Consider the following 16,172-nt stretch of genomic DNA (forward strand, 5'->3'; position numbering starts at 1 on the left):
TAATAGCCATAGTTAATATAAACATTAATTAATCAATATCTCAGTTATTATTAATAATCTGAATTAATCACATTATCTGTAACATATGCATTCCTTACTTTTTCTTTTCAGTTTCTCTCATGCTATTTCAATTACAGAAAGTATTTAAATGTATAATGAACAATTATTCTCATTTGTCTAACTACCTTTATTTTTAATTATTTTGAATACACAAACTGATTAATAAAAACACATATTTATTATATTTGTAACTGAGGTCAGATATTTTTAGTAAATAATTTTTAATAAATAATTTTAATTAAAAATTAAAATCACAGTTAAATATTTAAATCATTTTTATGTGTCTTTCACATCCATTTATATACAGATATATACAATTTCTATTGAAAAAAAAATTCACATAGTTAAAAATTAAATATTCATTCTCTTTCTTCATATTGTTGTTCTTTTAATATTTTCTTCAAGATTTACTTATATAAAGATTTTTCAAAAACTTTTTATGCATTTGTAAATGATGAAAATAGCTTCAAAAATCTAGATTTCATTTCACAACTTCATTTATTTTAGAATAATTGTAAATAAGTGTGTGATTTAATAAAAGAAAAGGAAACAAAGAAAAATATCATTTATTAAAAATGAACACTATAAAATTTAATCGCTTAGTTTTGTAAAAACATCACAATGGTTTACTTATTCCGCAATCAAGTACAATTATTGCATGATAAAAAAAAGATCCAAAACAAATAAAATATATGAAACATATTAACAACAACATAGCTTATGAATTATTAAAGCGTGGGTACAGAAATTGTGAAAAAAAAATTTCCCTGACAAAACTTGCAACAGTTTCCTGACTTCTTTTAATTACATTGGTGCTTTCTCCCGACTAAAAATCAGTATGTGTGTACAATATACATTATCAAAAACATTTTTACAAGCCCTTTAATATCTAAAAAGTAATATATTTTTTTTATGGAATTTAATTTTTAACATTAATAATTTTTAGCATAATAGAAAACACAACAGAATTTTACATTTCTTATATGGAAAAAATATTGGAAATTTTAACAAAGTGAATATTTCTAAAATTGCATAAGAATTCTAAGAAACATTAAAACTACTCTTTCCAATACAAGTTAATTTATGTTAATAATAAAAGTTATTATGATCTTTGCTCAACATTTTTAAACAGTTCAATAACAAATAAGTGCACATTACATAAATATCAGAGTTACATATGCATCTAATAATATACATTTTAACAAAGATTTAACAAAAGAAACTACCAAATATTACGTTAAATCTTTTTTCTTCAGCAAATCATAAAAAAATTAATTCTTCTAATCAAACACTTATGTTTTAATAAATGAATTGCAGTTTTTTTAAATTCCATTTATTATTATAAATAATGCTAGATGTAAAATAATTTAAAGATAATAACTAAAATAACAAGTAACAAAAGCATGCTTGTTACAATTAAAAATGCAAATTACCAATAATAATCACTTATTAATTTCAAAATTGAAATGTCAATTAGTAAAGTATTAATAAAAAATATTTGGCTTAAAACAACCAGTTCTACTTTAAATTAATTAAAGTCTTTAAAGCTTCTTTTTGCAAAATTTTGAAACTCGCAATTTTTTTCTCAAATCTTATATTCCCTTTTTGAGTTGCATCAATTAAATTTTTATTTATTGATTGAATTTAATTCCTTGAGCTGATATCCTGCTTCTCTTTTTTCCTTCCTATTTTTTCCTTTATATATTTTCTCCCTTTCTCTCTTCTTTTTATACTTTTCATATCTGGCTCATGATTTCTTCAAACATGAAATAAATTGTTCTGACACATCAAAATGACTATATTTACCATTTGATTGATTGAATGATGTCATAAATGAATGACTGAAATGAATGTCAGTTTTTTCATATTCTGCAAATCTTTATTGATCGAAAATCCCCTCTCAACAATATTGCTGCCAAGCAAATGTATCATTATCATCTTTGACAATGATATGACATAGTTGTAAGGCTTTCAGTTGAGAGCAAACGGAACCAGCTCTGAGCACTCTCTCTGTTCTTTGAATGGAACAGGTTCACTCTCTCTGTTCTTTGAAAAGTGAAAAACGATCTTTCCGAAAGTTTCATCAGGGCTACTGTTACCAACATTCATTAGCTTATTGCTCTTCGTAATTATTGTCGCAATGAAATTCCAAAAAGTCACCATATCCTTGAAAGAAAGCTGTCCCTGATTTGGTTGCTACAATCGTTTTTTCGACATTAAGCTTTAGATATATAGAAATGATAGTGCAAATTTATTGATCATGTGATGAATGGCCTGCTAATGCCCTCATACACAAATTTATCTGATTTTAAGACATTTTAATGAATTTCTCTGATTTCTGTCACCACCCTATAATACACAGCAGTTCGTCTTTATATTTAAAGCAATTGAGAATTGTATTTTGTATTAAAATTCACAACTCAATCACATTAAAATCTTCCAATCAATAAAATTTAATTATTATAAAATTGTTATTATCACATTTTTAAAAATCTCTAATTTGTGAAAAAAATTCACGGTATCTATCACTTACAACACATATCACCACAGCAAGAAAAAAAAGAATTCAGCATTTCAAATATTAATGACTAATTATGAGCCATTTGATAGTTCTAATAGAATAAAATAACAGATTTTAATACAATATAAAATATTTTCAATTTCATTACTTTAATCACCAAATTAATTGATGATATTTATTTTTGTATGAATTAAAAGCAGCAATATAATATCATACAAATGAAACTTACAATAGCTTAATAAAACAGAACTATTTCTGATGCAATCTTTATTTATTTATTAAAAAAAATAACAAGAAATATTTAAAGTAATTCTATTATCAACTCCTTTTAAACTATTATATGGAAAAATTAAATAATGATTAATTTTTATTAGAAAAGATTAAACAACAGTTTATATTAATAAGATACAAATATTCTTAAATTACAATATAAGATACACGAATTTTCTAGCTGCCATATATTTCATAATAAATTATGCAGTTTTGAAAATTTTCATAAAAACTGAAGAATTAAAATATTAAGGAATAAATAACAAAATACCATTAATACATTTTTCAACATATGTATTTATAGGTATAAAAAGCTCAGATTTTATCCTACTGTTTTACATTCTTAATATAATTCATTCCATATTTTCTGATCCATTGCAATAGATAGCAGAGAAACACTCTAAATATTAAAAAATTCGATGTATTTACAAACATACATTTATTTAAATAATTAAGCAAATAATAACTTTACTGTAGTTCTTAGCTTTGCTTCATTAGCAAATTGTTTATGGAAGTCGGTTAAAAATAATATATAATATAGAACAATATTTATTGCAATAACAATATAAATCATAAAAATGATAAAAGTCTTCAATAAATAAGTCTAAAATTATAAATAAATAAAAAATAATCATACAAATTATTAAAAGAAATTCTAAATTATATAATTCACTGAAATAGGGAAAAAGAAAGGGGAGAAAAAAAAAAAAAAAAAAAAACGGAATGCTTAGAAAAAAGTACAACACTGTATACATGCTAAATATTAGAAAATAAAAAAAAGCATACATATGACTTAATTGTAATTCCATGTAAGTTTCTTATTAATAAATAGTATTTTGTTACAGCACCAGTAAGTACTAAAGTAGTAAAATAGTTTGAAAGGTTTTACATATTTTTGAATAAAACAAGGCAAATTTTTTTAATCTGAAATATCAGATGGAATATCATCTACTTCATCTAACCATGGTTGTAAAATTTTCCATGTTTCATTCCACAGTCTACTTTGAAATTCCTGGTCTTGAGAATATTTACTTGGTTGTACTTCTGAATATTCTTCAATATATTTTCCACCATTAGTTTCTAAGTTGGTAGATAAAGCTGCATAAACAGCAACTTCAGCACCAATTTCAGGTTTCTATAATAAAGTATTATTAAAAATTATGTTAAAGTAATATAAACATCATTGTGAAAAGGCAAAACCAAAATTAACAAGAATCCAGTCAGGAGACTTTGTCAAAAGTCACTTCTAGGCATGGATTTTCTTTCTTTTTTTCTATTCCTTTTTTACCTATCATATCCCTCAAATCCTATGAAATTGAAGATCTAAGAAAATTAGTTTATGTATATTATCTTGATAATTTTATTTTTGACTCTTTTTCACAATGATATTTATATTAACACCTTGATGACCATGGAAATCTCCAACCAACCTCCATTTGACATTGGGCCTATATAAATTATATTGTAAGACATTCAGTACAGCATTCAATGTGTTAATACAGTTAGTGAATTTGGAAGCTGAAGCAATTTGCACACTCCAGTAACAGTGGCTCTTTAATAAAATTTAAAGTAATGGTTTTGGATCTTTGTCTAAATTAATGTCAATTATTATTACTTGACTGTTCATTCTATAACTCAAAATAAGAATTTAAAAGTAATAATTTTCAAAAATTTTGCAATAAGTGCAAATTAGCTTTATTTCTTATGTAACATTAAAATAAGTACCAAAATATCCACAATACTTTTTTTAATAAAATTCTTAAGGTTTCTAATTTGATAACAGAAGAGAAAAGTGTTTTTGCAATCAAATACAAAACTAAAATGGATTATTTCGTTAAATGGTCTGTTTTTTAAGTAACATTCCTTGTAATTAAAACATGATAATAAATAGCAAAAATATTTCTAACACAACACATCGTGAAAATATTTACTTTTACAAAATTTAAATTCATTCTGATAATCAATAAATTATCACCAAATTTATGTTTAATATTATTTAAACTTATAATGCTCTTCCATCATTTTCTCAAATAAGTGCCTAGACTATTTGGAGGAGAAAAAAAAGGAACCTACTACTGTTGAACTAACTGTCAATGTACAGACTGTCAAAAAAGGATAAACTAGAAACCTGATATTGCTCAGAATCTATAGAATTTAAATTTAATGAAAAAATATCATGAGATTTGAAAGAATGTCCTCTTTAAAAATACATAAACTATATTCGCAAAAAGGATAATCTAAATATTTATGTATCCATAATTTTCATATAGTAATCCCTAAGTTTAACTGTTTTAAATGATTTTGCATAATGAAAAGTCCTCAGATATGAAATCTTAGACAAATTGGTTCCAAATAACTAGAGCTATATGGGAGCAAGATTTAGGGCTATTTCAACATATGCAAATGTAACAATAGATTATTCTATTATAGTCTGTGTATTTTCTGTAGGCGGTTCAAGGTCACATTTTCTACTGCATTACTGGTACAACCAATAAGAAGGTACAAAATGTGATCTTGAATCTCTTACAGAAAATACACAAACTGTAGTACTTTCCCATATTTAAATTTTCATTTCAATCATGCTAACTTTACACTTAGAAAAATTATGTTTTACTTTATGTTTACCATTGTTAGCAAAGAAATAAGACTAAATAAGAGTCCAAAATTCATGTTTTTATTTGTATACTTAATTGCACTGAAATAATAAATAAATTTTAGAGGCAAACTATTTAATGTAATCAAAAATTTGGATAAGTTTAACAATTAACATTAATAAAACAAGTTTAAATTAAAAGTTTTTGGAACAGCTGAAAAATAAAAGCTAGATGCTTATTTTCAAATATATTCCTTCATAAATGAAGTATCAATAACATTATTCTATTCATTTGCATGTTCTAGTTTCCACCTGGTGATACTTTAAATCATGCTTAATTTTTAAAAATCTTTTAATCTTTTTTTTAACTATCAAAACATTTATAAACTTTTATTTCATGTTTTTAAAATTGATATTTTGAGAAAGTCTAGTACACTACATTACCGACAAACTAAAATTGCTTGTGTATTTTATTCAATAATGTTTTATTTATTCATGTATTTCATACTATATTTTGTACTTTATACATAATTTTATTTCTGCACATCTTTAAGTAATTAAAAGATCTCACAAATCTTTTCCACCACTATAATCAGCTCCCATTTGTCCCAACTGAAACTTCACTTGAAATGTAACCGGAATAAAATCTGCTATATGTATCAATTTTTTTCCATAAAATGAACATTTATTTTAAAGCAATACTGAAAGATATGTTTTATCTTCCATTCCATTTTAACAATCTTTTATTCCTGCCAGAGAATTTTATTGTGAAGTTGAGATCCCACCCCCAAAAATGCAAAAACCATGCTGCTCTGAGAGCTTTTGGTAATTGCTATATATCTCAAAAACATTTGACAGAAGTGAAAAAAATTTTGAAATAATGATGATTTAGATTTTGCTTCTTCAACTGATACCAAAATTTTTACGAGTTTGCATCCAAAAATTTTTTAAATATGAAATTAATTAAAACATAAAAAATGCTTCCATATTTTAAATAATGCGCTATTTCTGTATTCTTTATTGAATAATTTACTACATAATAATAAATTTTTCCAAAGATTCACTATAATTGTACATTAAAAAAAAAAAAAAGAGTACTCTCATTTAGTTTAAGAATTCAAATTTTCAATTGTATATATCTCCTTAATCATTTACTTAAAATTATGAAATGCTATAAGCAATTAAGCTATTTTAATCTGGAAAATTAAGGTATGTATTTGGAATCTGGTGTTAATTTTGAAAATAATGAGTTTAGGTACACTTAATTATAAAGCGGATTCCTTACTTGAAAGAAATATTTCATACTCTTATAAAGAACATTTCTACAAAGAGAGATTTATAGTTTTATTGTGTGGCAATAAGTTTTGGAATAAAAGGATAAGTATATAAGTTTGGGATACTTTTCTGATGGACTATACAATTCTTTAATATAATAATGCTATTTATTAATTATAATAATATGTAATAATAATATAACTATAAAATAATGTGTAATATTATATATATAAATAAATGAAACATTTTAACATGAATACACTGAAAAAATTAAATTAATTTTCTAAATTTTTATGATTTCTCTCCCACGCCCCAGAAAAAAATAATTTAACTTTATCCATTGAACAAAAGAGTTTCAAGTACACAGCTCAGAGAAAAAAGATTACAGAACAAAATTCTAATTTAAAACTTATAAAAAAATAGAAAATTTTAATAGCATTAGATTTTTGAAACACAAAGACTCAAAAACTGCAATATATTTTCATTTACAACACTTCAAATTACGCACTATAATAGAATAAATTCCCAAATTTACAAATAAATAAAAAAATAATTAACATAATAATACCTGAAACAATAATGGTCCTAAAAATTTTGCCCACCAAACATATCTGTACAAATTTGTATATATTATTCCTGGGTGAATGCAATGAACTAAAACTGGACAGTTACTACTTTTCATGAAACGATTTAAGGCATGCGTAAACATGACTTGACAAAGTTTTGATTGATTGTAACTATGATGTGGACAGTAGGAATGGCTGAAATAGAAAAAAACCAAGACAGTATTAAATGAAGCACATTAGCAAAAATGTAAAAAAAAAAACCAATCAAATAAATAGCAGCTTGTTGCTTCCATATAAATTTCATATAAAAATAAGTACTTCATTCTGGTAATATGCTACTTTTCATAATTAAAATCAATAAAATACTTTTATTTCATCGATTTACACTGATTACAACATTCCTATAAAAAAATCATAGCATCTCATGCCTTTTCTTGCACAAATAATTACAATACTTAGAATACTTTTTTATAACTGATACAAAGCAGGAATTTGGTAAAACAGTGATGAAATTAACAACTGTTTAAACGTTGGCTGAATAACACTTATATAAAGCATTATTTTGATTAAATAATTTTTATACAATGATTAAATTAAATATTTCGTACACTCATCAATTTAGATTACACTCTGATTTTTTTTTTTTTTTTTTTTACAAAGCTATAAGTTTCTCAACATTTATAAACTAATATAACTTGAATGCAATATTAAATAGAATATATAGCACCAAAATATATATAGCAGCATTATAATGAATGAAGCAAAGGCAATCTCTAATATATTTACCTCTTTTTTCCTTATTATGCAAAAATATTTATAAAAATTATACATGTCATAGCAAAGATCTTTTGCACAGAATAGTTTAAAAAGGAAGTATAAAGTATTTCAAAAAAAAAAAAAAAAAAAGGTTTCTAATAGTAATTTAGAAATGATATATCTATATAAAAGTTTTTAAATGATAACATAATTAATTAGAAACATTTGTAATCCAGATACAAGATTAAAATAGTATCAATAAATAGAATTATTATGTATATGAAGTGAAATCAAGAGAATTTTGTAACAGAAGCTATTAGCAAATATTATAAATTCAATTAATTAAAAACATATATTAATAAGAGTAGCTAGAAGTAGAAAAATAAATATGTTAAATAAAATAGACTAAAACCACTATTTACTAATTTTTCCAAAATTTAAAAATAAGTAATTAATATTAAATAGTTAAAATTACTTTCATAACAATATATTTCACCAAAATTAAGTAGTTTGTATGTTAATAAATATGCATTAAATAATTAGTATTTCATATACCATTATTCATTATTACACTTTGAAAAAAATGTATAAAAAATTCAATTTGAAACTCACATGCTATTTAAATCATTGAAGTCAATCTGAGATATAAAATGCAAACATGATGACACATTAATTATTCTAGCTTTACATTTTGGATTTCCAGATTGCTTTATGCAAGGTAAAAGCAATTTGGTAAGAAGACAGTGAGAAAAATAATTGATAGCCATATGAGATTCTAAACCATCTTCTGTTATTTTATATGGAGCAAACATAATTCCAGCTGAAAAATAAGATGCAAAATAAACTTATGAAAAATATATTCCATAATACTCAGACATGGCAATTAAAAAAAATCAAAATCTTTAAATTTGTGTCATTTAAATTAGCAATATAAATAAATAAAATGAGAGATTAATGAATTTCAATATCCATCCCTTAAGCAATTTAAGGGCCAAATTGATACTTATTAATTAACAGTGAAAGAGACAAAACTCGCCAAATATAGCACCAAAATGCACCAACCTATGAGCATGCTTCTAACTCACAAAAAGAAAATATGCATCTATTTATTCTGTTTATACAAAGTTTACAGAAGAAAACTGTATTTTGGCCAATGAAATTGTCACCAATGAACCACCAAACTTTCACTATTAATGAATAAGTACTGCCAAATTAATCTCTGATGGAAATTTTGAATTTTTCCTTTAAAAACAGATTTATTTTTTAATAATTTTAATTTTAAATTTTTATAAGTAATTATCAAATAAAAAAAATTGAAATAATATATTTAATGTCAGCCCAGTATAAGAGAATTCATTTTAATAACTTTTGTATACAAAAATTAAATTTAAAAATAATTATACATGAAAAAATTAAAAATAATTTTTTAAAAACCTTTTAAATAATTACAGTCTGCTAGGATATTCACTTAACTAATCTGTCAATTGAAGAAAAAAAACCCCATGATTACTAATTAATTATCAATTAATTACACTGATCTGCTAGAGAATTTGAATGCATGAAAAAAAAAGCCCCAAGAGAATTGCCTTGAAATTCAAACAATATATGGTTTTAATTTAAATATATTAAGTGCATGGCTCTTGTAAGTCAAATAAAATGCAAAATTAGATTACTCAGAAAATAGGGCAAAAAAATTGTATGCCATTGTGCACTCTAAAAATTCAAGCCACCCTGGAAATTGCTCACTTAGCTTATTTAATAATTCAGTACTGGTAAGATGTATGTTTGAATTACATCATAAGTGCAAGCAAAATTAAAATAAATTCATCTTTACAGCAAGTTTATCCAAATATATACATAAAATAAACAAATCAATCAGAACATTATATAGACACATGTAATTGATTATTATAATTCAGTTAACACTGTAGAGTAGAAATAATTCATATATGAGTATTTTGAATGATCACTAATTATGTTTAATTACACAGAAATTAAATAATTGAAATATCTATTAAATCTAATTTTTAAATTCAATTCATTGCATAAAATAATTTCAAATAATCAAAAATTTTCTTTATAATATATCAAACAAGTTGTTAAATTTAATTAAATTAATTTTATTAAATTATAATAAATAAATATTTTAATTTAAAATATTACAGATTTAGACATTTCTATTAAATGTAAGTGATGTATCTTTTGTACATTTTTTAAATGAATTATATTTTCATTGTTTTTTATAATAAATACAGAAATTTTCAAGAAGAATTTATTATAATATTTGATAATGGTATTTGGGAAACAACTAAACAAATAAAAAGTAATGCATCTCATTAAAACATTCATCAAACATGGTTTACCTTAACTTTAACAATATAAACAAATGAAACAATTACAGTATAAAATTTCAACATTTATATCAGCACTTTGTAGACTTTTTAAAAAGTTATGTCTTAACTAAATTAAATTTTTGTTTTAGCTTACCTTGAATGAGTAAAGAATTGTGCAACAAAACCTAAAAGTAAAGATAAAGGTGGTGCCAATGAGGGGTTCTAATCCCTCAGTCAGAGATGATGTACCACCTTCGCTTCTCACCAATGGGGGAAAAAATGACTTAGGAATAGCAATGTTTCTTAATTTTTTTACAGACATAATGAGATTAATCGTGCATAATATGGATAGCTGAGTTCTGAATGCTGTAAAGCATAAATACCTTGATACTACATTAAACAACATTTTTTAACACAGAAGATATCACTGCTTTTAGTCAATTTAGTCAGCAAATCACAAGATTTAAAAATCGATCTGGAGAATATATTTTTGTTTTAGATGCATTTTGCAAATATGCAAAAACATTATTATAACAATAGCAATACATTTACCAAGAAGCTGATGCAATTTAAATAATGAATAGATTGATAAAAATTGCATGAATGATAACGAATCAACATATGAAAAATTTTCAATTCATTTTTTATCATTAGAAATTCTATATGCATTATAGTGGTCCAGAATTAGGGAATTTTTTGGTACAATTTTAAATTATTATTTTTATAATCTATTTTGATTAATTTATTATTATATTCCTTATTTATTTTGAGATTTTTCTTGATTTGCCTCCTCCTATTACAGATTTTTAGATTCCTATTAATTTTGCAGATATTATAATTTTTTTTTTCTTTTAAACATCATAACTACGATATAAAGAAAAAAAAAACATTTTATATGTCACATAATTTAATATATAAAAAAATACTAATATTAAGTTTTGTTTTTCTTAATTTCATGAAATTTTTTCAAAATTTAGTACCTTTTTAAGATTATGTTTCTATAACATAACATTGTTTTTTCATGTAATATGTATCAAAGCATAAATATTTTTAAACTTTTCAATTTTTAATCTTTATTAAATTTAGCCATGTATTGATATTTAAGTACAATGCAAATTAACTTATAATTCTCAAAATTTGTGAAAATGCTCAGAAATAGAAAAGTTATTACTGCAATAAATTTAAATTTTCATTAACAGCTATTTTCAGTCTTTTTCAACTTTTCAATAGTTGCATATTCTATATTAATAGTTTAAGAGACAAGATGGCTAACATGCTCTTTGACAAACAAGCTGATTGTCAAAGGTTGCTGTATGCAATAAAATTTTGTATTAAAAAAAATAATACTGTATTTAAACATTGAATAATGATTTGCTGATTCAGCTACAAATACAACAAATAAATAAATGAGTCTTTTCAACACTACACCAAATATGTAAACCAATTTTTTAAACTCATAGTTAATAATTTTAGTTAAAAACTAATGAAATATTAGATTACTAAGATATCATATCAATAATATTTATTTGTAGTATATAAAATTTATCTTAGACCTACTTCATAATTTTGGCTTTTGATATTCAAATGAATATACTATGGAGCACTTGATTACAATATTTATTACTAAATTGAATTTACATAAAACAGTTGTGCTCAGAACATGAAAATTAATTCAACCCTTGAGTTTCCAAATGTAACAACATATAAATAAATGAGCTCTGAACAACATTCACTATTTATCAATAATTATTTTAATATAATAAACATATTTTTGAATAAACCTTATGTAATATTTAGTGACATAACAAAGATAAATTGTATTTGGAATTTTTTTATGGCTTCCCTTTATCATATTTAGCTATAAAAATGTAAACATATTTTGTATATATTCTAAGAAGAACAAGCAAGTACTGATAGCCTTTAATTCCCTCTATTGAAAGCATAGTTTTCTTTGCCTTTTCTGTTCTGCATATCTAGATTTGATCTCAATTCATAAAATATTACGATTTTCAGAAACATATAATAAGCCCAAAATTTTTTTTTGAACTTACCATCAATCTTACAATCTATTTTAAATAATGGATATTTATTTATTTTTAAGCACTATAAATTTACTATAATAGTAAATTGCTATAAGCTTTGCAAAAAGACATGGTTAATAAAATATTAAAAATAAACACACTTAATAGCAAAAATTGTTTTAAAGATTTTAAAATAGTATTCAAGCTAAAGAAAATAAAAAAAAATATGAAATAAACTTACCATTATTAATTAAAATATGAAGAGGTAAGCCTGAACGCAAATATTTTTCGGCAAACTCTTTCACAGAATCCATGGAAGAAAGATCAACATACCAGATCTCAACTGTGAAGAGAGTGTGAGAGAGAAAATGAGGTGACATTAAAAATATCTTAGAAATTTTTTTAATAAAAAGGTTAATTTAATAGTAAGTAAATAAATACAATCATATGCTATTTTTTCATTTTAATAAAAATTATAACTGAATGCAGATTTTTTTATTTTTTTTTTCAAAAATTTTTGCCTCAAAGTCAAGTGATTATACAGATTAGATAGATATGAAATGATTCATTTTTTTCAAAAAAATACCACAGACAATTGAAAATTCTAAAATATTTTTTAAATAAATAATTTGTTTTGCAAAAATTTACTAAGAGCAAAAATAAACATATATTGAAAATTTATGAGAAACTGAGTGAGACATGTGAAGCATTTACAAACCCTTTAAAGGGTCATTTTTTTCTAGTCATATTAAAAATATTTTTAGGCTTGAAGTTAAAATAAGGAAAGGGATTCATTTAACTTATTAGATAAATTTAATTTGATTAATTAATTAATTTGGTTAATTAATAATTAAGTAGCAAACCCAGACACATCATTTTGTGTGAGATAAAGAACTGAAGTATCTAAGTTTCTGTCTTTCTAAAAAATTTGTCAGAACTTATGCCAACCTACATAATTTCATACAAAGATTGATAAATTTGGTGGGAAGCATACTTTCCATGGCCCTAGAAAGGGTTAAATAAATGTATGTTCAAAGTGTATTTGTTTCAAAAACACATTGTAACAATTAAAAACTGTAGCATATGAAAAAATAACATTTTTAAAGTCAAACTTTACCATTTAAAATTTTTAAAAAATTGTCATTTATGCCCACTTTTTGTTCATAAACAATTGATGTTTACAAAAGACATGATATATTTATTAATAACTTTTCCAAGTATAGAATTTTAAAAGGATTGGCAACATAATTTTTCGTTTGTATAGTTTCACGAGGACAAAAAGCCATAATATTGAGGAATCTGGAGTAACATAAAATTTATAGTATGCTTCTTCTAATATTTTGACAAACATCAACATGAAAATCTTCTAATAACAAGATTATAATAATGACACTTCTGCTGTAACTTTTCATTTAATATCTTTTAAAGACAACATTAAAAAAAAAAACAGTGAAAAAATAAGGATAAAGGTTTAAAACTTCATATCAAAATTAATTTAACAACAACGTTTATGACTATGATGTCATACATGAAAACCATATCGTCTTAAATCTATACAGTGAACGTGAAAAACTAGCCAACAGCAGACACTATGATCATCTATGGAAAAGAAAAGTTAAAGGAAACAGTACTAAAGAGATTAGAATTCTCAAATCAGAAGTTCAGCAGTTTAATAGTTTGCCTAATTCATATGATTATAGATATTAAAAGCTATAACTGAATTCTACAGAACAAGAACTCATTAATTCTGGCATTTATTTTCAATTAGCACTGCTCAGACAGACAATATAAGTAATTTAGGAGAAAGGATTGATACAGACACAAGGATATTTTAGTCTGGACTCATCATTTCAGTCCAAAAGGTTAAAATAGCCTATACATTACAAAATTAATTAACAAAACATTTAAAATTGCTAATTATTGCTAATTAACAAATAATTTAAAAAGCTTTAAAATAATCACTAAAAATATTGATAATTTTTAAATATATGGGAAAACCTTTGCTTTTAGGATATAAACTCCGCAATAGTTGAAGACATTTTTCACTTTCTGCAGATGATGAATCAGATCCTAGAAAAAATAAAACAAAACAAATGTAAGAAATGTTTATAGCTTTTTATTTCAAAAGATAATATATTATTATAACAGAATGATAAGATAAATACTAATATTTCATAATGATTTACAACAAAAAAAATACCTATAATAACATTCATTCCAAAAGATAATAGCTTTTTAGCTGTTTCAAATCCAATTCCTCTAGTGCCACCAGTTATTAGAGCTGTTCTTCCTTCACACCTCATAAATACTAAAAAATTAATTCTAGAATTAGCATATGTCAAGAAAAATATAAATATGAAAATAATAATAAAAAAAGTAAAGGACAAAGGCAAAATGAAACTGATAAAGAATAGTAAACTTCTTTATTGCATAAAATTCACTTGTGAAAATAATATAATACTGAAATTAAGATATCATTCATAATCTGTCAAGAAAATTGTAAATGCCCATTATTAAATCAATTAAAATGTTGTAGAAATCATTTATATATTCTTCTTTAAACATCAGTTTTTTAAAAGCATCAAATGAAATGTTAAATTGTTACCTGAAGCATATCAAAGTTTATGCAACACTACATCAACAAGAAAAAGTATTATATTTAGGAGGGGAGAAAGAATTTACATATAATTCAATCATAATAAGTTGAATTATATTTACATATAATTCAACAGCAAACTGAGAGAAAAAAAATTGGAATAAACCGAATATAATTAATATAAAATCAAAACTCTCTTCAGAAAAGAAAAATTATTACTCATGAAATTTTTTAAATTTTACCTCAGATAAATAAAATATTCAGATTAAAAACACATGAGTTCACAGGATTCTAATAGAAAATTTCAAAGAATATAATTTTTCTTAATAAAAATGAAACTGAAAAAGTTATATATACAGATATTATATTTGAAATTTCAACAATAAACTAGATAAAATACACAACATCTTATAAAAAATAATTCATCAACAATGAATAATTCAAATTAATTTAATAATAAATTCCGATTAATTCACTCGGTTAAACATATTATGACGCTATGATTCCAAGTCAAAATCATATTTCAGATTAGATTAAGTTTTTTTGGCTAGAATTAAAATGTAGAATTGTAATTTATATTGATCACTTCGAATTCCAGTTATATTTAAATTCAGAAGCATTATAATCAGCCAATAACAGTTATTTAAAAAATATGTTTGATTACTATGCACAAAAAGAAAAATAAATATTACCTGATTTACATTATGATTCATTTCTAAACCATCTTACCTTGTCCTGATAATCCCGATCTTAACCACAGAAGTCTGCTAAACCATTCAACAAACCAATACCATGCTGAAAATATGTACAGAGAAATAATTTCGGATACATTACATCTACTTATCATGATTATAGATTAGTTCGCATGAGAAATACATATAAAATTATTAGTTATACAATAAGATCGACCCTACGGAAATGTTTATTTACGAACAGCACGTTGTATTCTGTAACTGCAAAGATTATCGTCTGTCAACCATGTAGTCACGGTTATAGTGTACAAATGTAGCAACAATTCATACCAAGTTTCACTCTCTATTAGACCTTGACGATAAAACTAGGTCATTTAGGGTTTAGGAATAAAAGTAATCCGCTGAATTTTTGATATACTATCGTCATTTTAAACTAACAGGTTTATGCCGTGCAGTTTGAAACATTTACATTCACGTAGTACTTACTGA

At 23.8% G+C, this 16,172-nt stretch overlaps 1 protein-coding gene across 1 annotated transcript; it reads right to left on the reverse strand.

The window, feature by feature from the left end:
- Positions 1-652: 652 nt before the first annotated feature.
- Positions 653-15,963, reverse strand: LOC129975862 (dehydrogenase/reductase SDR family member on chromosome X-like). Its single transcript, XM_056089115.1, has 7 exons — positions 15,721-15,963; positions 14,596-14,703; positions 14,394-14,465; positions 12,637-12,738; positions 8,654-8,861; positions 7,288-7,480; positions 653-3,986 (listed from the first exon to the last, which is right to left on the reverse strand). The coding sequence occupies exons 1-7, from the start codon at positions 15,836-15,838 to the stop codon at positions 3,771-3,773; spliced, it is 1,017 nt and encodes a 338-aa protein (XP_055945090.1). The 5' UTR covers positions 15,839-15,963; the 3' UTR covers positions 653-3,770.
- Positions 15,964-16,172: the final 209 nt, after the last annotated feature.

The sequence above is a fragment of the Argiope bruennichi genome, chromosome 1, assembly GCF_947563725.1.
Source record: "Argiope bruennichi chromosome 1, qqArgBrue1.1, whole genome shotgun sequence".
Taxonomy (NCBI): domain Eukaryota; kingdom Metazoa; phylum Arthropoda; class Arachnida; order Araneae; family Araneidae; genus Argiope; species Argiope bruennichi.